General features: G+C 41.6%; 1 protein-coding gene across 3 annotated transcripts in view; it reads right to left on the reverse strand.

Annotated features, from left to right (window-relative positions):
* Window positions 1-22,452, reverse strand: part of PLEKHG4B (pleckstrin homology and RhoGEF domain containing G4B) — a 190,968-nt gene that overhangs the window by 67,017 nt on the left and 101,499 nt on the right. For all 3 annotated transcript variants that reach the window (XM_006114213.4, XM_006114212.4, XM_075921637.1), the window contains exons 4-5: window positions 22,075-22,272; window positions 3,152-4,370 (exon numbers count right to left, since the gene is read on the reverse strand). In XM_006114213.4, the coding sequence (XP_006114275.2) occupies window positions 3,152-4,370; window positions 22,075-22,272 (1,417 nt within the window). The remainder of the gene's footprint in view (window positions 1-3,151; window positions 4,371-22,074; window positions 22,273-22,452) is intronic.

The raw sequence follows: 22,452 nt of genomic DNA on the forward strand, positions 1-22,452 counted from the left end.
AGCGATGTCAGTGAAAATGCACAGCACCTTGCAGGATCAGGCCCTGTGTTTTCAGAGGAGCCACTAATCTGAAAGCAAGGCTTGGAACATAGCTCTGTGGTTAGAATAGTTTATAATGGCATAATTTCAATGCTTTCTGGGAGGTAACTGGTTGAAAGTACTTTATCTGCAGATGCTGGTCTCCTCCCCCAAAAACCACTTTGCTGAGAAAGTTCTCTCTCTCTCCCTCTCTCCTCCTCCTCTTCCTCCTCTCGCCCCCCCCCAAAACACGTCTTCAGAATCTCTGCTGCCCCATGTGGGTTCTCCAGCCAAGGGGGCCGATGCAAACTCGGAGAAAGGCAAAAAGGGTGATATTTCACTACGCCAGTTGCCATGTATTCAAATTGGAAAAATAGGCTAGGGAAAAAAATGCAAGAGGAGGCAGCCCTGCTCTGTTATCCTGAGGAAACAGAGTATTCCAGCTGACAGACAGAGTAGATGCTTCATGAGAACAGATCTGTTCAGTCAGAGAATGAAAACAAGGCCAAAGATTCACTCTCCTGCCCCACTAGCAACTGAGGCAGAGAGTAACAGAAAATCTCCCAAACCAACTGGAAGGTGAGATGGAAGAGACTTCATCCTCTCCCTATGATGCTGGAGCTACACAAGTTTTGCTACAGTCCTTAAGCATGAGTTCCCCATCCCTACCTGTCATGTAGCTGTGTAGTCTTCCATCTAAAGTAGGCTCTTACACTCAGAGGATTAAGTGACTTGATGCAGAGCCAGTTTATGTTGTCATCAGAGGCTGGCATGCTACTTAAGTTAGGCCAGGAATTGGCTTTTGAGTATCATTGTCAGCTTTTTTGTTGTTTTTTAAACAGATCATAACTCTATAGCCTGGTGTAAATCACTAACCCTTGCTAGGATACCATTAATATAGGTCACCATGACTCCAGATTTTGTCAGTTTACTCTTAGATATTAATTACATTAAATTGTTCACTGAAAGACTAGTGAAACCCAATAGGCCTTATCATTTAAAGACTATCAAAACATTATAGCAGGATGTCCCCAGTTTCAGTCCCCATGCTCCAAGTTTTCAAGACAACATTCTGCATTATCTTGTTAAGACAGTATCCTTGCATTATCTACTGATGTTTAATTCTTTAATGCCATGAGCTAAGTACTAAATCATGGCATTACAGAATTAAATAACATCAGTAGATTAACAGAATCTGGCACACATCCATAGCAAATGCCCTGTTGGGAAGCTTGAAATCACTGGAGATTTGTCACCACACAAATTGGAATGAGAGGGGGAGGGCAGGAGAGGGAAAGGGAAGAATCTCTAGCCAGATTAACCTCTCCAAAACTGGTGCAGAACTCAATATGTTAATAAAAGTTATACACTACAAGCTCCCAATGACATGTCATGATACTGAGCAAGGAAAATATATTTAAAGAAGATTCTTGTCTTAGAAATTACCTGTTCAGTTCTTAAAAAAATAAAATAAATTATAACTTCTGAATTTCCCTTGCACCTGGAAGCATAACCTCTGAACTCTAAATGAGGGGGAAAATAAACTCTAACTCCCAGAAGCTGAATCTGAAACCTCGGTCACCTCTGTTGCCAATCTTAAAATCAGTTGACCATAACATGACATTTTTTTTAAAGTTGAACTCTACACTGAAGTCAATACGAAATTTTACTTAAAAGATTATGGCATGTTCTGGCCCACTGACATTTTTATATTGTGTCTTGACATGTTTGAAGGTACAGTTAATATTATGATAAGTACACATTGCCTGAAATATAAGAACAAAGATAAACTAGAGATGAGGGAGGAAAAAGGAAACACAATTTGAAAGTTTCTCTGTTGTTTAAATGCCAAGTTGACGCAATTTTGTAAAAGTCTTTCAGCAACCATTAAAGATATGTTCTATACCATTTGTAATTCAGTACTACATTTGTTATAACCAACCACACACTTTCCGTTATTTGAAAAACAGACTCAGATAACTTAGTTTGGGAGGGCATAGGTTATGTTGGGATAATGACTGTTTCATTAGAAAAGTAGTATTCATGGTGCTCACAGGACTGCATCTCACAGCTATTTAACACTTACTTATCCACTGACAATTTGCATTTAAAGAAATAGTTGTGATTTTTTGTACTGATGAAAACCACAGAGACACAATTCATGTTGTTTATAATGTGTTAAATACAAAGTATAGAGGAGCGATTCCAAATCTTCACTATGGCTACGTCTAGACTGGCCCCTTCTCCGGAAGAGGCATGCAAAGCAGGCAAGTCAGAATAGGGAAATCCGCAGGGGATTTAAATAAACATGGCCGCCGCTTTTTTTCCGGCTTGGGGAAAAGCCGGAAAAGAGCGTCTAGACTGGCGCGATCCTCCGGAATAAAGCCCTTTTCCGGAGGATCTCTTATTCCTACTTGCAATAAGAGATCCTCCGGAAAAGGGCTTTATTCCAGAGGATCGCGCCAGTCTAGATGCTCTTTTCCGGCTTTTCCCCAAGCCGGAAAAAAAGCGGCGGCCATGTTTATTTAAATCCCCCGCGGATTTCCCTATTCTGACTTGCCTGCTTTGCATGCCTCTTCCGGAGAAGGGGCCAGTCTAGACGTAGCCAATATGTCCAGCATTTATGCTTTTGGTAGCATCTGTAAAATTCCAATTGACTCCAAAGGCACTACATGGGATTAATTGATAGCTGAATTTCATAAGTGTTTGATCAGTTTTTTAAAAGCAGAATATACAAAGCATTCTGAAAAGCATACCTTAAAGCAATGGAAATAAAACAAATTTACTTAAAGTATTAAAAACAGTAATAAAATAGATGTGAAATAACAAAAACACTAATGTTACTACTATTTGTTCTTTAAAACTGAGCTTAGAAAGCAGAAAAAAGTAATTTTCTGTACAAAGTTTATATATGTTAAAGAAGGCAAGCTAAAGATTTATTAAAAAATAAAAATTCATGTTTGATTTTGGTTTTTACCTTCACCCTCCTTGTTGCATTTGTTGCTTTTCACTGTACTGAATAAATGACCATTAAAGTCTAACTTCCCTAGTCTTAAAGCATGCCCATGTAAGTGCTTTTTAGGGTTTGCACTTGCTGAGCTATCTGGGAACAACCTTGGACCATGATGCTTACCATGAAAACCCTTATGTGACCTATCTAAAGAATGAGACCTTCTCGGTCCAGCCCTGCAATCTGCTCCCGCGAAAGTTTCATGAGGTGCAAGCAGTTTTTCTGAGGCCTGGGAACAATCTTCAGGCCTTCTGACCTCTCTTGTTTCCTCCTTTGGTGCAAGTCTATCTCCAAGAAGATCTTCCTTATGAATATATTTCTCACAAGATTTGCTCTCAGAGATTCTCAAGTCCTCATTCGTATCATGTGAGTCCACTATCTGGTCTGAAGTTTCTTCTTCTGCAATTGACTCCTCTGAGCTGGAACCAAGATTCATTGGGTTTTGCAAAGCTTCTATGTATGACTTTCTAAACAAGCGTCTTGTCTCAAAATATGAAGAATCCCTGAGTTGTCGTCTTCTTGGACAAGGACTGCTCAAATCCGTGCTGAAAGTTATACTTTTGATACTGTTCTTTTTCTCCATTATAGGAGATAATGCTCCACCTCTAAATACCTCAGGTGTCATTTCAGGCGCAGCAGCCTGTGGTAAAACACTCTCCATCATGCTGGGGCACTCCTCAGTCAGCGTACTGAGATTTATGTGCTCTCCTTTGCTCTCCTCAGCTGGGGTCCCAGGTAATTCTAATTCAGCCCTACTTTCTGCAGCATGAACTGGAATATACACTTCACTCCCTTGGTTTCCATGATTATCGGTAAGTGTTGCTTCTATGACTGTAGAGCCAGTATCATTGGAAGTGGAACTGTCATGTGAACTATTGCTCTCCATGGTCTGTGTCATTGTTTTCACATCAGTATTACTGCTGATTAACTGGGCAAGGAGAGGGCTACTGGAATAATTATGCAGGATTGTTTCAGCTGTTGGGACAAAAATAGGATTCACTATGTTCTTCCAAGGAGTTCTATAGACTGCTGTTCCAGTGGTAAGTAAGCAACTTTGCAAGGGAATGCTCTCCCTTTCACAATTTACATTTTCCAAAAATTCTGCTGTAAAAACACATCCATACATGGTTTCAGGTACAATAACTTCTTCTGTTCCTTGTCCATGTCGGGAGAGACACTTCAAAACTAGTTTTGCTGACTGTTTCCCAGCTGGAAGAATTTGTAAGTAGAAATCCCCTGGTTTCAGACGGACTCTATGAAGAGAAGCTAACTGTACCACCACTTTTTCATGGATGCACAGTGGCCAGCCTTCGTGGTAGAAAATAAGACCAGTGTATTTAGCCTGTAAGGAAAAAAGAAAGCAAAATGTCTGAGGAAAAATATCTTTATCTTGGACAACAGCATTTAGCTATAAATATAAAATAATGGGGTCAAATTCTGCATCAGCAACTATTCCATCACTGAGTCCTATGCAATTAGACAGGGTTATAAAAGATCTGCATAACAATCATAACACAATTTAAGCTGTGTCTTAAGATAAGGTGATATCACTATTGTGCCTCTTCACACTAGAATAAACTACCAGTTTACTGTTACATCCCACGGTGCAGCCTAATCACATTAATAGAACTGATAAAAGTTTCAGGAGAAGGCAGATCTCTTGGGTATAGAAAAAAGGGCAGCAATAGGTCACACACAGACAAGCAGATAACTTTGCCATTAGGAGCAAGCTTAAGATAAGCCACAAGGATAAAAACAGCAGCCAAGGGGAAGGGTTTGGATTTTTCAAGCTTTGCAGTAGCACCAACTACCTGTATATTTTTTGCATTTGAAATCAAACTAGTTCTGATTTTGTCCAAGTTGCAGGAAGTTTGAGAATAATCTAATCAGATATTGGGGAAAAAAATAAGAAGGAAAACCTTCTGTGATAGCCTGCTTCTGGAACCCTAGCCCTTTCCTGCCCCCCTCCTACTCCACTCAACACACCCAAACCCTCTGGTCCTCCTCTTATACCCACACTCACTCCCAGATCTGGCACCCCAATCTCCTGCTCCAGATCACAATCCTCTCCTATCCTAGGTCACATCCCAAACACCTGCACTCCAGTCCCCTGCCCTAGGTCATAACTGCCTGCTTCATCCCAGCTCCCCCCCAGACTCCAGTCTCCCTCCTGCACCCCAGACCCTTACCCCAAGCTCCCTTCTGCACCCAACCTCCATCCCAGACCCCGCATCTCTTCCATTAATATCATGGAAGAGCATGGCCCTTGACCACTTTCCAAAATTTTGGAGTAGCTCCCCATCAAAAATTATTGCCCACCCCTGGTGTACACTATACACCTTTCATTGTTTGCAGTTAAGTTCAGAATATTTGGAGAGCAAGGTCCAAAACACCCTGCTTGAAACACCCTGTCTGCTTGCCAGGAATGGAATATTTCATGCTGTACAATCTCTTTCTTTGCCTATAGATCTCTAATGACAAATGACTCTTGCCATTTGGAATCACCACTGATCTTCATATATGCCCAACTGCCTTAAACATTCTAACTAATACCATAGGAACAGCAAATAACTTTTTAAAACCCTACAATAAGTTTATGTAGGTGAAGGAATGCACATTCCTCTTCCCCTTACTAAAAGTAAATGAATAGTATAGGTATGAAATATCGAGATGGAATGTTACCTCAGGCAAAAATGCACCTGCTGCAGAATCCGCCAACATCTGGGACTAACTAATACAGCATAAAGCTGGCAGGGTCATAACATGCAGGCAGAATGCAAAGAAAGATTTAAGGACTGTTGCAGCTGTAATTAGGGTAATTTATACAAAATGTACTAACAGATAAGGTAGGCTCTGCATACTAGGGATGTAAAATTTTGATTATTTGGCTAATCGAATAGTCAATGCAATCTGCACCAACTATTTGATTAGACAATAAGGGCACTTCTGCCCGAGGGCTATTGCTACACTTCAAAGGCAAAAGCGCTGTGGGGAGCATGGAGCCAGCAGGAGACTCGCTGGCTCCATGCTCCCTGCAGCATTTCAAAGCCGACATCAAGCTCCACGCAGCGTTTCAAAGCAGCAGCCCCGCATGGAGCCTGAGGTCAGTGGGGGGCTCCATATGGTGCTGCTGCTTTGAAACACTGCATGCAGCCCAGGCCAGCTAGGGATGCCCAGCTGTTCCTGGGCTGCACGCAGCATTTCAAAGTGGCAGTGCCACATGGAGCCCAGGGTCTGGCGCCAGGCTTCACGCAGTGCTGCCACTTGGAAGCACCCCCTCTTCTTCCCCAACCTTGCTGCCTCTTTCTGATAAAAGCAGCGGGGGAGGGGGGGAGGGAGCGACTAGTTGACTAGCCTATCGACTATCCGATAAGCATATCGACTAGTCCTTCACCTCCCTACTGCATACTTCAAAAAAAGTTATTCTAAAATAATCCCACCCCACACAATATTCCTTCTATTTAATTTCTGATAACTTCCTTATTAGTGGTCACTAATGCTAACGTACATATGACACAGTTTAGCCAATAAAAGAAATACTTTAGTGAAGTGATGAGGAGGGTGAATTCTTCTGTGAGGATCTAGATATTGAGGGAAGCTCCCCATTCCCACTAGCAGGGTGGTCACAGCTGTTTCCTTAGTACCATCACCCAAGCCACAGACCCTAGGCAGATTACATGGGAGGGAGCAGTGGTTAGGGACAAGTAGCCCCACCTGCCAGCTGTAAATCTGCCAAGAAGTTAATGCAGTCTCTAGTTCTGCAGGATGAGGGGTAACCTGTGTCCTCCTTAAGGGTATCATATGAGGAAGACTCCACAAAAGGAATCTCAGTTTCCCTCCTTCCTGGCCTCATCCTATTGTGCTTTGATGGTGTTGTGTGATTTTGACCCCCATTCCTCTAAGAAAGAAACAGTTTCTCCTTTTCCGTCACTGGTAGTTTGTTCACAAAAATGCCAAACTATACATTCAATCGGGGGCAGGAGGGGTGATAATTTACCCAAATTGAAAATAAGCAGCTGCCGTCACGATTTTTTCGGCCTCTATTTATCCCCCAGCTTTTATTCTAATCTAATTAGTCACTCTTCATGGCAAACACATTTGCAGCTTATTTCTTTTAGAATTCTGTAATAGTAAACTCAGTGTTTAAAATTCACAGTAACAGATGAAAATTACTAACAGCTTTAATTATCTGGAAGGAAGGCTTCAAGACAACAGTTCTGGTCCTTAATATTCTGTACTGTAATGTTATACAGTTTATGATGAACAGATTTCATTTTAAAGTAAAAGTAATATATTTGTGTAACAAGAGGAAAAGAAAAACAGGTCACAGAGACTAGTGTTATTTATGTCACCACAACCAAACAAAAGGCCTGTCAAAAACTTAGTGCAACATTCCTATTCTATAAATCTACTCATTTTGACAATCACTTAATTATTTTTTAGGGGGAAAAAAGATAAGCTGGAGTTTGCAGTTTTATCCCATATGGTCTTTAACCAGGCAACATTCACTCGCAGGAAAAGAGCCTTTTCCCAGCTCCACAGCTAATGACATTTTCAACAAATTGTTGAATTCCTCAGAGACCATGAAAGGTGACAAGAAGTTCAGAAGGAAGCCAGCCATCCAGAACTGGGTTTTAAAAACTATTAAGAAAAAAGATTTTCGAGCCACTTCCAAATCAGAGGGAAAACAATGCAGGCAGACTGACAATAAGATATGCTGGTCTAGTGGACATAAGAGGAAAGAAAAAGCTGAAGTGGGGAATGTTGGAAAGCAGCTCTCAATTGTTAGTGTGGTCAGCTTCACAAGCTCTCTAAAATGGGCTGTCTTGAAACCAAAGAAACACGCTTCCCTAAAAATCAATTAAGAATGACCTCGATAGATTGCCTGCTGCTAAACATGGCAATGGCTGTTTCTCTAGCCATCATTCATACTTATTCACCCCCCAAAATATATTGTAATGTTACCAAGGAAATATAGTATCACTTCATATGGAAAATTCACCTGTAGAAACAGACTGTCCAGCAGGAAAGAAGGAGTAACTATTTTCCCAAGAAACAAAGAACCACCGCTCCCCCCATCCCAAAATAATACTGCTGCCACAATAACAGTCATCACAAAAATACGTCTGACACAGGACAGCCAACTGGAAAGAGATCGGGTGAAATCCTGCCCACTGAAATCATTCAGGTTCATTTGTACTAAGTGTCTCAGTCCACACTAGAGAGGTGCAAAATGTAGGAAACTCTAGCATGTTGAGCACCAACTAAAAGTTCTCTAGTTCAAGTTAATGCAGTCTCATGGCAAAGTGTACTACACAAACGTGAATAAGGAAACTTTTAGTGCATTCCAGCACAGTCCACACAGGCCAGTGAATATGTAACATGCTAATGTGCGCTAGAAGCTTCACCTTTCTAAAGGAGACGAATGATCCATGCAAAATGAGCCCTTACTTCAGAGAACAAGGATTTCACCTGTCCACTCTAAGAGCAAATCATTAGGTAAACACTTTAAAATAATACATTACATGTAAGACAAAGTTTCAAGTACAATGCAGGCATCTCTTTGATGTCTTTGTTAATTTAAATATGGTAGAAGAAGCCACAGAATCTCCATAAAACAGAAAAGCATCAGACTATCCATGGTCTATAGCAAACTAAATGAAGCTACTTTAAAGAACCATTATCCATACCATGAACAGATGATACCTGGGATGCTGTGGCAGGTTCAATCTGGCTTTCCACACTAGAGATGTAGAATCCCATTTAGTTAGTTAACTGGTTAAGAGTTAAGTTTAACTGGATAACTGATAAAACGGGGATAAGTGGGAGGGCGGGCACTCCAGCCCTCCTACGCTGCAGCAGCCCCCCCACCCACTGTGGCCAGGCTGAAATGGCTTCCCCGCTGCAGGCAGAAGCTGCTCCAGCACGGCTGCCTCCAACCCTTTGTGGGGCAGCTAGCTCCCAGTCTGCATGGGCTGGGAGCTGGCAGCCCCACACAGGGGCCCAGTGCTACTGAAGCAGCCATTAGAGGTGATGCTTACCAGGTAACCAGTTATCTGTTACCATCCCTATTCCATATGGGATCTTAAAAACAGGTATTGGCAAGTGGAAGTGGATGTAGACGATTGCTTTCACAGCAGGCCAAGGCCTGTGGTAACTTAAAAAGATGGCTTTTGGCTTACGTAATGCACCAGCAACACACTGGAAAGCGTATTGCACAGCATGCCATTCTTAGCTTGTTATACCTATATGTTATCTGGGTACATAATACATTTTTTTAACATACATGTAATTAGCTCAGTGCTGTCAATTTGAAACAGAACCCAAAGAAACATGAATTATTTAAAAAAAAAGATAATTTATCTTGGGCGTTCAAACAGCAAAGGGGGAATTTCCACGGACAAAGGAAACTAAGGCTGTCTGGAACTGGCCAACTCCCCATTCACTCTCAGATGGAGATGCCAACAGTAGCGGCAGCAACAACAAAGAGTTGTGAATCATTCCTATAAGCTACAAAAGTCACAGCAGATTAAATGAGACCTAAATATTACGTTTTCTCCATCTCCGAAACCATATTTCATCTTAAACCTACAAGCTCTCCTCTTGTGACCACAAAGTTTTCACTGTGCTATTCTGAAGCACCTTCCCAGGTGTCAAGTGATTTTCTAGTCACAGGCTACTTTTGTATTAGGATCCTATCTGTGGGAAGCTTTAGTTGCTTTGAACTCTTTCTACCACCCCACACACATTGTTCCAATGGCTAAACCAGGAACATTTTGGCAAAATGTGGGGAGAGAGGAAACAGTCATCTCCTGAGCACACTCATCCCCTTGAGCAACTAATTCCTCGTTACCCTGCTCAGGGCAGCATTTGCAATTAACTACCCAACAAAACCATATGGACAAGGCATCAGCATTACCATGCTTGTTCGTGTCCAGGCCTGTGTGAGACTGAAATCCTAGCACTGCAGTTTTTCCAAACACCTGGCAAGATGCCCCCAGGATTTCTGAATCTAAAGAGCTATTGCAGGAAAACATAGCCTGTCCTGACCACAAACTTCCTCCCATACAAATAGTGGTGAAAGGGTTCTATAGATGTAACCATTGCCAGAAATCCCTATTGGGTGGTGCATTAAGTTCTCTCCGGAAAAGATTTTTGCTATAATAAGCCACCACCTTAAGTTCTTTGGATTCCTATGTCAATACTGATCCCAGAACTAGCATCTGTGACCAGTATGAAAGGGGTTTTGAAACACACATAGGCCAAGACAAGCACAGTCACTAGAGCCTTTTTCAGCTCTGAAAATGCTACATCGCACTCTGCTAACCACTGAAATGGTTTCTATTTCTCACCCAACCTATGAAATGCTCTTACCATATCAGCAAACACTCAAATAAGGCTTCAACGATACAAGCAGAGGCCTACAAAACTCTGAACATCTGTGATGGACTGGGCAAAGGAGACTTGTCTGACCACTGTACATGTCCCAGTACATTTCCCCCCCTCTCTCCTCTGTTGTCCTTTGTTGTCTGTTTTGTCTTTTCTTCTCTCCTCTCATTTCTACTCCTGCTTTATTTTTGCTTTTATTTATTACATTGAAGGGCTTTTTTTGGTCACATAATTTGTCCCTAAAGCCCGAATTAGATTGGTAAGTGAAGAACAGCTTGCTTTCCTGGCACAATAAAAATAATTAATTATAGTAATAACCCTAATTTTAAAAACTTTAGTTTTTAAAATTCTAAATTCAGCTGCACCTAATAACCAGAAGCATAGATAGAAAGTCCAGCCCTTGAGTAACAAGATGATTTAGCTGTTACATTAATAAACACTCTATAAATCAATGAAGCAAATAATTAATAAAATACAGGTGGTGGCGTTTCTATCAACAGAGTAATAAAATGTTTTGCTGAGGGAAAAGATAATGAATAGTTTGTAAGTTGCAAACCACCTGTCCAGACTTGAGAGACAGAAAGATCCCCTGGGCTTGCCTGTTATCTGCCTCAGTAACCACAAATCTAATGACTTAGTAAGCTCACTTAGTTAGGCACTAGACAACCACAAAGACTGTCTATTGCTCCAGGAAAGAGATTTCTATAATACAGTAGAAGTATTCACAGCGAAGTAGTCTTTGATAACATTAAATCAGAGAGAGAAATATCTCAACCAACAATACATGTCACATCTGAAATCATACATATAAGGGCTACTTGCAATAGCAGTTCCTCAATGGATTTTCTCGTAACAATTAAAGTTTAGAGCTATCTAGTTCTCACAGTGTACTTTTAATTGGTGAATCTAAAAATGCTTTACAAAACAAGGTCACTATCACCCTCTTATAGATGAGGAAACTGAGGCACAGAATATTCATGTAACTTGAACTTGGAATAGAATCCAAGCCTCCTGAATCCCAATGCAGTGCTCTATCCACTAGGCCATATAATTACCACAGCAGAACTTTCATCAATGCAGGATTTGTTACAAACTCTGAATTTAGGTCAGGCATGTTGAAGGGCGTCACTGAGACTGCTGAATCTTTTGACCCAAACTTGGGCAGAGTTCTGAGTGAACTTCAACTGTCTTATGGTTTTTGGTTGAAGCCATTAGAAATCCGGTGGGTTTGCCTGGTTTCATCTGGACACTAGGAAAAACCTGTCAGGGCATCAGGTAGACTTTGCTTCAGGCTCTGAGTTTGAACCTAGTAAAAGGGAGCAACTGAGATCCACATGACACAAAACCAGATTGGCAAGAGTCTTGGGAGTTTAAACTATACAGTTCTGATACAAATGACTCATTTCCCAAACACCACTCTGAAAATGTAGCCCTGATTTTACTTGATCACTTTTTCCCCGTAAGCCAATTATGATTTTCTTTTTCAATCCACTGTTTAAGAATTTGATCATATTCAATGCCTTTCTGGGTAGACTATGACTCCCTTTGACAGTTACCTGATTGTTACGTATTGGAAATACTTACATAGATATTTTGTCTTGCCAGTACAAATAATTAAGTTTGAAATTATTTAGGTTTTGCAATTTTCACCTACTACTCCTGAACTTTCTAATACAAGTAAGCTTCAGGGGGTAGCCGAGTTAGTCTGTACAGAAAAAACAACAAATGGTCTAGTAGCACTTTACAGACTAACAAAACATGTAGATAGTATCATGAGCTTTTGTGAGCACAGCCCACTTCTTCAGATGAAAGTAAGTTAAACTATTATTACTACACACCTGCATCTATTTACATTTTCCACAAACAGAAAAACAAATGTCGCTGTACTAAACACTTATTACTTTTCACCTCATTACCTTCATACAATGTTCTGGTTAATTCAGAAACAATCTGACATCTTCTGACTTACACAAATCCAGAATCAGTTACTTGAGTTGCACCTATGGGCACATTTGTCTTGTATACAAGGAAATCAATAGTGCTGAAAACCATCTCTCCCTTTCTTCCCCTCATATGCACCAATGTATTTAAGATTCCATAAAAGCACTGAATTCAAGAACCCAGGAAAATCTAGAAGGGCTAATTGATAGGTTCATAGATCACTGTCCCACGTGGAGCCAGGCAACTCCACAAAGCTGGCTTGGTGGAATTTCCTAGAGGATCCAGAGGGAGTTACTGTTGTTACAGTCAGGTTTGGGTTAGGTTGGAGTGACATGGGGAATGGGTGGTCTTCCTCTCCGCATCTTCCTATATTCAGCAGAAGCACTGTCACAGAATGACAGTCTCGGCACTTTGGAGCTGTGCATTCATCCTTCCAAGGCCCACTTTGAGATTCCCTCTCTTTTGTGGCACCAGAGGAAAAGCTCTAGACTGCCAAAATTTAAGACAGAAAACACCTACTGCATTATTTAACTTCATGCCCAGACTCTATGTCTATTCCCTACTACAGTATCTTCGACAGTGCTTTGTCCAGCCTCAGTTTAAAGATCTCTAATTTGTTTTCTGAAGCAAGAAAAGTTCTTTTCTTGCATCTATCTAGGCTGTGAGGATTATGTTTTTGAACTGCCAGTGGAAACAATGATAGATTCTGCTTCTCAGCACTGTAACTGGAAGTTATCAGCAAAAAAAGGAGACAAGTCGGTAAGGCAAACGGTGAGAAGAAAGGCATTTTGTGGTTTGAAACCTCTGTCATTAAGGCAATGAATAACTGCATGCAGAATATAACATATTCAATGGTAAGAGAACTGTCCATTGTGTGACTACAACTAAACAGTCATTAAACCATTTATTCTGAGTGCTGCTGTGCTTCTATATTTTGGACAAATGGGATTATAAATCCTTCGGTGCCTTGTAAATTACAGCCTGAGGACTGTAAATCTTCAGGTCATTTCCTGAATAGTTGCATTCCTGAGAAACTTCGAGTTCACAAAGTATAAATGTAGGCAAAAATTCCCTTGCCTCTCATACCACCTTCACCCTGACAACTCAATCCTTCTCCCACTAAGTCAGCTGAAAAACTAACTTCAATAAAACCAGGACTGGACCCTGAAAACTTTAATAAGGCTGTTGTGACTCATATGTTTCTAGCAAAGAGCAGAGACCCCACATTTTGAAGAAACATTTTATCATTCAAAAGAGGTTGTAATTTCACATGACTGACTACTCCTTTAATGACTGACTACACCTCAGCTATTGTCTATCAGGCAAGGTCCCTCCCTATTATATCAGTTTCAAGTAACCAGGAGATACTAAATCCATGTATTTCCCAGTGTTGTCTTCAAGTCGTCATTGTCAAGTCCAAGTCGAGTCTCAAGTCACTACAGTTCAAGTCTCAAGTCTTAATTTTAAAAATGTCAAGTCACTTTTGTAGAAGCCATCAATACCAGCATTTTCTGACAATTTTTTCACCAAGTCGAGTTAACAAAATTAGCAAGTCTCAAGTCAAGTCTCAAGTCACAATGAACCCAAGTCGAGTCTCAAGTCAAGTCACCTAGGCAACTTAAGTCGGACTCGAGTTTAAGTCGTGGGACTCAAGTCAACAACTCTGGTATTTCCATAATCTGTCTCTGACACTAGATATTATTGATTCCAGATACAAATACTGTATCTCACAAATGTGGCTACCTTGATTCAAGTCAAGCTTCCAAAATCCCTGAAGCACCTTGCAGAACTGGTCCAAATGTTTACCAGAAAAAAGACATAAGAAAAATGCAGAATTTAAGAACCTTACTATGGGACTGTTATCAAGGAATAGCAATGTCAATGAGTGTGAAGGCTCAAAAGATTTGTTTCATATTTTCCATTTGCGGGGGGACCTGGTGACTTGGTTCATTTCAAACTCCTGGATATAACTATTGTCGGATCAGCTAAAACCACGGCAACGTTTGAAGCCTTTAAGTAGGATCATTTGGGGTGTAATACAGGGATCAGACATTCCCTTTTATTGCAATGAATAGAGCAGGAACAGTTTTTCTCGAGGACCTGAGAGAAAATTAGCAAACATACTGGGGCAACAAAGAAGCATCTCTCCTGGAACTTTGCTATCTGCAGTCATTTTCTAATGGCCTTATCTGGGAAGGAAGAAAGAGGACAGACACCAAGATAAATCTGCTAATTCTAGTGCCTCTGTGGCCTCTAGTACCTGCCAGAGAAGCCATAACTGGGTGGGTGCTTTACTCCTCAGACTCTCAGATCTCAGGAAGGAGTCCCTAGGTTGGCAGGATCTACATTCCTGTCATAGTTGAAGTCTGGAAGGGGACAAGTGGCCAATAGGAATCTTCACTCTTCCCTACACTAAGGCCAAGAAGGGAAGCTGCAGAAGGCTGGAGTAGGAAGGTGACATCATTTCCTTGCTTCTGATGATTTCCTGTCTCTTCCCCCTGCGTGGTCCACAGAAAGTAGAGAGTCAGTCTGGCAGTCTAGGCAAAAAGCAAGATGTGTGATCGCAGTCTCTTTAGCTCAGTCTGGTCATGACTAAGCTATACAGAGATAGAGGAGAATTGATTGTGTCTCCTAGTTAGGATCCAGTGCTATCCAGTAAGGGAGAGGTGGAAGAAATATCCAGCAGCTAAATATTTTTGAACTGTCAATTGTGAACAGCGAGTTTTCCAAAGAGCACAGATATTCATGGTTTTCAACAAATTAATTATTTTATTTTCCCATCCCTCCTATCGGTCTAAACAGTGTGTTTGTGTCTCCACATTCTTCTAAAGTTCAGCAAAAGCAACAAAAAATTGAATCATCACTCTTTGCCCCATAGAATTCAAACATGAATTTTTAAACTACTCCTTTCTGAACTGGTGGCACCAAGATATGCAGAATTATGTCTGAAGGGCTCAGAGGCATTCTGACTGCCTGAGATCAAAGCAACTGGGAATGTTCAAGAAGAACATTTGAAAGGGGCACTGTGAACTCATCCCAGTACCTGCTGCCATAAGCCCTTAGCACATCTCCATCCCGTTTTGGCCTACTCTTTTGGGACTGTGCTGAGCTTACTGAGCATACTAGGTGGCCCGTCAGCTTCGTACTATAAGAAAGCCTAGGGGCCAGATATTCAGCTAACATAAAGAGGAATAGCTCCACTGTCTTCAATGGAACCATGACAATTTATACTAAATGAGGATCTGTCCTCAGTTTATATTTTGTACCTGATGCCTGTTTTCCTGCTCAGGTGTACCAAAAATGCCTTTTTGCAACTTCTGCAGACCTACTCACTTAGGGAAAGCTGGAAATTTGCCTTTTCACTTTAAAAGAACATAATGTACAAAGAAATTCAGCCTTGGTATTCCAACAACAAGACCTAAACACCAGTACAAAGATCCAAATGCAGCAAATGACAAGAAAGCAATAGTGAGCAAAGGGTTAGCATTTGTTAGTATTGAATTAATAATCATTGCACCATTTGTATGCAAAGATGAGAGCTGTCAGAAGGGCTCAAGAAACGTGTCAAGTCTACAGAAGAAGGAAAAACTGAATTCAAGTAAATTCAAATGTCAATACTTTGGGATTGAGAATAAAAAGATAGGGCGCAGACATTTAAACCAGAATTATTATGCTGGCAAGTGGTCTGTTTTTGGAATAGTGAAATGGGAAAACACAAGTAGAAAACCACTAATTAACTCCAGGAATACAGAAATACCAGGTGAAAGAAATAAAGCCAGACATTACTCAACAAAAATAATGCAAAGCAAAGTTAAGCACACCACGAAAGATGTAACAGGCTCAGCAAGACTACTGATAGTATGGAGCACTATTAAAGATAAAGCTGGGCTTCTGGCTATAATGAGGAAATGAAAAAAATTATTTTCTGTAACTACCATTTCAGTGTCAGCATAGAGTAAATCCACAGTACAAAGTAGGACACTGCAAAAAGTCAGTAACTGATAAAACTAGTGGAAGTGAGTTTGTGACACTGTGTGGTATGATGGGGAAGGGAGATTCAAGTCTCAGCCAATGAGGAGCAAAATACATGATATGGGATTTTTTTTGTGACCCAGAGACACAAGTGTGTCATGAAAACACAAAATGCAAAAGTAAAAAGCAACCCAGAAAACGATTAATGTAATAGCAAATGTATACTTTCTTCCCAATGGTGGCTTACCGGTTCCTGAAAGTATCTCTGATCTCCACATATCCCACTTCCACCGTGTAATATAAATTAGCCATTTTAACGAATGGAGATGCAATTATAAGACAAACTCTGTGCAAATGCATGCACATGCATGTGCACATTTTCCTGTAAAGCAGAAGTAGTGTTCCTTCTAATTTTTTATGTCTGTGGGTGGAATTAGTTTTGTGATGTGCACCAACATGGAGGTGATGGATGACACATCACCTTCCTATCGGTGCACATAACTGGATATATTCTGCACATGGATGGTGTACAGTGTGAGTGAAGCCAAGAGGTTTGGGGTGCTGGAGGGAACTCAGGGCTGGGAAGAGGGTAATGCTGTGGGGTGGTGAGGGCTCTGACTGGGGATGAGTGGTCTGGGGCCCAGTCTGCCCCAGGGAGAGCAGGCTACCTCCAAATCTCTCTCACCACAGAAGAAGAGAAGGTTGGGGAAGGTTCCCTCTTCCAGTGGTCCGTCAGAGGTCTGAAGGACCATGCTCAAAACTGAGGAGGATTATTAGGCCTCATATACACACCCTTCCAGCAAATCTTGGTCTGAAAGGTTGCCCCTAGTTCCCTGGAGCCATAGGCTCACTGCAGGCTATACTCAACTACATTTCCCTGCAGCTCTGAGTACATCTTTGGACTCACAACCACTCTTTACCACAAGAAGTTCACCAGGGCCTATGAACATTAGGTTTACAGGATATGGAGTCAGGAAGCCTACAAAGAGCCTAATAAAGCCAGCTGATAAGGAAGTGGGAAGGACAGTGCACAAAGACCTGATGGGACCTAGTAAGCTGCAGGAGACAGGAGGAAGAGCAGGGAACTGGTTCATCTTTCCTCACAAATGCTCACAGGCAGCCTGTACAAGGGCAATTCCATGTGAGTGACCCTCTGGGCAACAATAGGAGAGGTGGGAGGGTTTTTTGCTGACACACTTGTTAACAGGATATTCAGGGAGATATCTCTGTATTAAGGTAGCAGTGTACGGAACGTAGATTTCCTTTCAAGAATGTTAAAATCAAATATAAATAAACAAAACACCATGTCAGAAACCCATAAAACAGAGTCATTTTCCATATGAAATGATGGTTATCGTACTCAAACTACATTAATTCTGCCCCTACAGTGATATCCTGAGAAACCCAGACTACTTTATCTCTACCCCATTACAGTTTCAGCTTTTCACTGACAACAAAAACTACGTCTTAGATACATTAATATACAGTCTGCAGAAAAAAATGTCAAATTCATGACCAAAACAGCCATTCCCCACTCTTCACTAAGGACCAAATCATAGTAAGATCTGAGTGTGTATTTGGAATCCTGTAAGATCTGGCCCTGTGATCTCACATGACAATGAATTAAAAATAAAAGAGGACTGACAAGGCACATTGCTCCTCCTCTGCTGAAAAGAGACTCTTAGCTCCTCTTCCTCCACAGCTGGTGTGATAAGAGCACCTTCCTACTATTTGTATTACCTTAAGCACTGCATGCCCAAACCGTTATCTAAATATCATTAGACACTGATCAAGGAAGGTTTTATAAAAACCTCCCTGGCTGTAAAATTATAGTACTTGCAACTTGCATGAAAAAAAGCAACACATTTATGTGGTGACAAAGCAGAACACTTCATATTGGAGACATATGGGGATGCAGCCTGGTATAAACCCTAACAGTTTTTGTCATCTACTTTTGATGCTTCATCTGCAAAGGAGGGAAGGTGGTAGCCTGACATCTCTACAAGTGCAGAGTTAATGTAGTTTGGCTATTTATTTTAATTGGGAATTCGCATCATTTCAAATATTTGGGTTTCTTATAAGAGCAGCCTTAACTTTAAACTTCTGGAGTTACTCTGTGGGTTTGTGGGGCTGGTGGTGGGAGTGGGTGTCTGAGTGGGAGTGTGTGTGAGAGAGAGGAGAAAGTATATATTCAGAACGGATACATTCATGCCCACAATCTTCACCTTAGCAACCATTTTTTGTTAGTGAATACTTCTGTTTAAGTATTTAAGGCTCTTAAAAAATTGTTAAATGAAAGCTATTACCTATAGCAAAGCCACATAATAAAACACAAACAAAAAATGCAACACATTTCTAGGTGCTAAAATATATTTAAAAGAATGATCTATGTATAATTTTCCCACGTAATGGAAAAATATACACAAAACTCCGTGCCCCAAAAAAACCCTACATCAAAACAAAATATGCTACAATAAAAACAAACAAAACCAAGTACATAAGCTATCCATTACTCAAGTCATATCTACTTTGGAGCACTTCCAATAACTAGCTAAGGAATGATTAAGCAGGATGGTGATTCAATTCCTTCCTCAGCTGAGAACAGAAGTCTACAGACACAGCTGTAACATAGCTTGACTGAAGGCAAGACATCATCAAGGGTGGGAAAAGCGGTCTATTAGTGATCTAATTCTCTACCTTTATCCTCAAAAGTACACTCTGACCTAGTGTCTGAATTCACCCTCCATTGGAGGCTTGTCTGACAATAAACAACCTAAAATTCAGCTTAAGCCAACATTTCCTGCCTACTGTCTGCTCCTGTTGGATTTCTTTGGTCTTAACTTCCTATCATCTCTGCCCTGAGAGATACTCCAGACTTTCTAGCACTCTGGGAGAAGTTAATGAGCCACACTTGGTTTTATGATCATCCTCCAGGAGCATTGGTACGAACCAACATAACCCAGCTCCTCTCTTCAGGACTAGACCACCTGGCCAGTGGACTATCGTGACCAACTGAAGCTGGTAATTATATCCCATCTGCAGAACTGTGTCTATGAGTGTGTGTATGTGTGGTGGATCATTTTAGTAGGCAGAGACAGTAAATGAATTCTGCCTTCACAATAAACATGGGATATTGCCTTACCCCCAAATAAGATTCTGATAGTTCTATTTCTACAAGCGTAACAGGACAAAACCAGACAGGCAACAGCTCAGTTGGACAGCAACTTTGTAGATGTTATAGAAATGTAGGGCTGGAAAGGACCTCAAAAGATCATCTAAGTATAGGTGCCAACTCTGGGGATGCTCCAGGGCTGGAACACCCATGAGGAAAAGTTGATGGGTGCTGAGCACCCACCAGAAGCCCTCTTATCAGTTCACTCCTAACTCCCAACACTGCCCATTTCATTTCCCCATGGGACAGCATCTCCTCCTCCTCCGTTCCACCACGATCAGCTGTCTGGTGACATTTGGGAGGCGAGGGGAAGGAGCAAGCATGCGGCACACTTGGGGGAGGGAGCAGAATTGGGCAGGACAGGGATAGGATGTGGGCCCGAAGAAGTTACGTGGAAGTGGAACTTCGGTGGAAAGGTTGGAGTGGGGGCAGGGCTGGGGGCAGAGCAAGGGGTCAAGCACCCCCTGGCACTTTTGAAAGTTGATGTCTGCATAATTTGCACTTTCCTCAAGCTCTGAGGCAGGATTAAGTATTTGATACTCTTACCACTGTAAACACATCAGAACTGTAAATGAAACTACACAGGTGGAAAAGACTACCCAGAGAAGAGACAACAATTAACAGTTTCTGAACATATCAAACAGCATGTAACAATTTGGGGAAAATGAAAATCAGATTTCACCAATGTATATATTACTAGTGCTGAAGAACAGGAAGGAAAAGGGAGTTCATTCCCATTCTGGAGTCATGGATTCCTAAAATTCTGCCTTTGAATACTCCATTGCATGTCTGAAAGAAAGGCTAATCCAGACACCCAGTACCATTATTTTTCAGGTTGGTACCACCATAATAAAGAGAAATTCCTGGCTGCTAGGCACCAAAAGGGACACTATTCAATTGATAAATAATTAAAACTTGGAGGATGGCATGACTGAACATAGAACAGGGGCAGATGAGAGCTGCATCTATGCAGCATGGTGTGGGACCAAACTGTGGATGTGGTGAGTTCATGCAAAGCTGCTCTCTGCTCTGGAATTGCATTGAGTATCCTTCCTCTACCATGCTCAAAACCCATGGTCTGAGGTGATCTGGGCCTAGGTATGGGAGAAGCAGGGCAATCAGTTGCCAAATGGGAAAGGATCAGGTGTGGGAACTGGTGCACCATCCTCCAGCACCCATCCATCAGTTAGTGTTCTTCTCTCCTCCATCATGGAGCTCACAGTGTTCACTAGGAATACAGTGAGCTCTGAGGAACTGCTGCAGACACAGAAGATAGTCAACAAGAGAGAGAGGTGTCTTATATGGAGTGTGCAGGGCCTGATAGGGTGCCTCTATTTGCCATTTGCCTGCAATGGCAGTTCTTCTGGGTCTTGACTCTCTAACAGCTGTATCACGTCGGAGAGGACAGCCAGAAGTGCTGAGATAGAATGTTAAGTCCTCTAAGTTTCCCTCCAAAAATCCTGTCCAAAAATCCTCCTCCAGCACTGGGGATGCCACGCCTCAGGACTTACACCTCTACAGTCAATGACCCCAAATGGACTGTACTGCCGTAACCAGCTCCATACTCCAGACTCACCCCTAGCCAGGATTTTAGCCAGCTTGGAGAAGAAATAACATATTTGCTACAACAACAAAGAGTCCTGTGGCACCTTAAAGCAGGGAGGAGGGGACCTTTTCTGGGTCCGGGGCCACTGACCCACAGAAAAATCAGTCAGGGCAACACAAAAAAGCAAAAAACATACAGAAAACCCTTCACTGATATGTTGCCCTGACTGAGAAGAGTAAAGACACTCTCCCCCACATTCCCCTTGCACACCAGAGCCTAGGGGGGGTCCAGCCTAGTAGATTTTGTGCACTCCAGCTCCGTGGTAAAGCAGCAGGTGGGCTGGAGTGCCAGCATAAGCTCCTCAATGCAGGGTGCCATGAGCCTAAAGGGCTGGATCCAGGCAAGCCAGAAGCCGCATCCAGCCCCCGGGCCTGAGGTTCCCCACTCCTGCCTGAAAGGCTAACAAATTTATTTGGGCACCCACGAAAGCTTATGCCCAAATAAATCTGTCTTTAAGGTGCCACAGGACTCCTTTTTGTTTTTATAGTTACAGATTAACACGGCTACCCTCTGAGGCTTCTTTGCTATAGTATCTGCTCCCTTAAAAAAAAAAAAAAAAGATACCTTCCAGACACACACATTTTTTGTTATTGCAAGTATTTGATCTTGGTTCTCTATCATTTCTGAGCCTGCACTGGAGTATTTAAAATTATCAGCAGTTAAAAAGAACACCATGTTTTCTTTCCAAAATTTTGCTATCAACAACTTCTGTAGATTGCAACTAGTTTCCTGTTCATGTTTCACAAGTTAACTTCTTTTTCAGACACAGTTTTAAAAAGACTGGTAAATAATTCTCTTTCACCGTTCTCCTTGGTACCTTCACAATTTGCATTGTTCCATGATTATCCAAAATTTTATTTGCTAGACTTAAAGAGCTCTCTAGTTCAGAGATTAAATTCCATCTTATCTTTTTTCCCAAGTTAGGAACAAAGGGGGCCTCTGTTTTGCCAGAGCAGCTATACTTACACAGGTTTCTTGCTGAATCCACTGTAAGACTCTCTTGGCAGGGACAAGAAAATCAATTAGGCACCTGAGGCCATCTCCTCGATACAGCTTTTCAACTATGCTGAAAAGTTGCCACAGGACAGTGGCAGCTGTGGCCTCGAAAGGAGGGTATAATGCAGAGAGTGTGTTCTGGATGCAGGTGTCAAGGGACTCAGAGTCCTGGAATAAAAAGCAAAATGACAGCAACTTGTGAGAATCGCACATCGAACTGTAAACAAAACACTTTAAAACTTCCATCTATTTATTTCATGGCATACACACTGGTGTTTTAGCCATTCTTAAAATCATAGTCCAAACTTCGGTAATTTGAACTCCATTCAGCTCTGTTTAAACTACAAT

The sequence above is a fragment of the Pelodiscus sinensis genome, chromosome 2 (genome assembly GCF_049634645.1).
Source record: "Pelodiscus sinensis isolate JC-2024 chromosome 2, ASM4963464v1, whole genome shotgun sequence".
NCBI classification, from domain to species: domain Eukaryota; kingdom Metazoa; phylum Chordata; order Testudines; family Trionychidae; genus Pelodiscus; species Pelodiscus sinensis.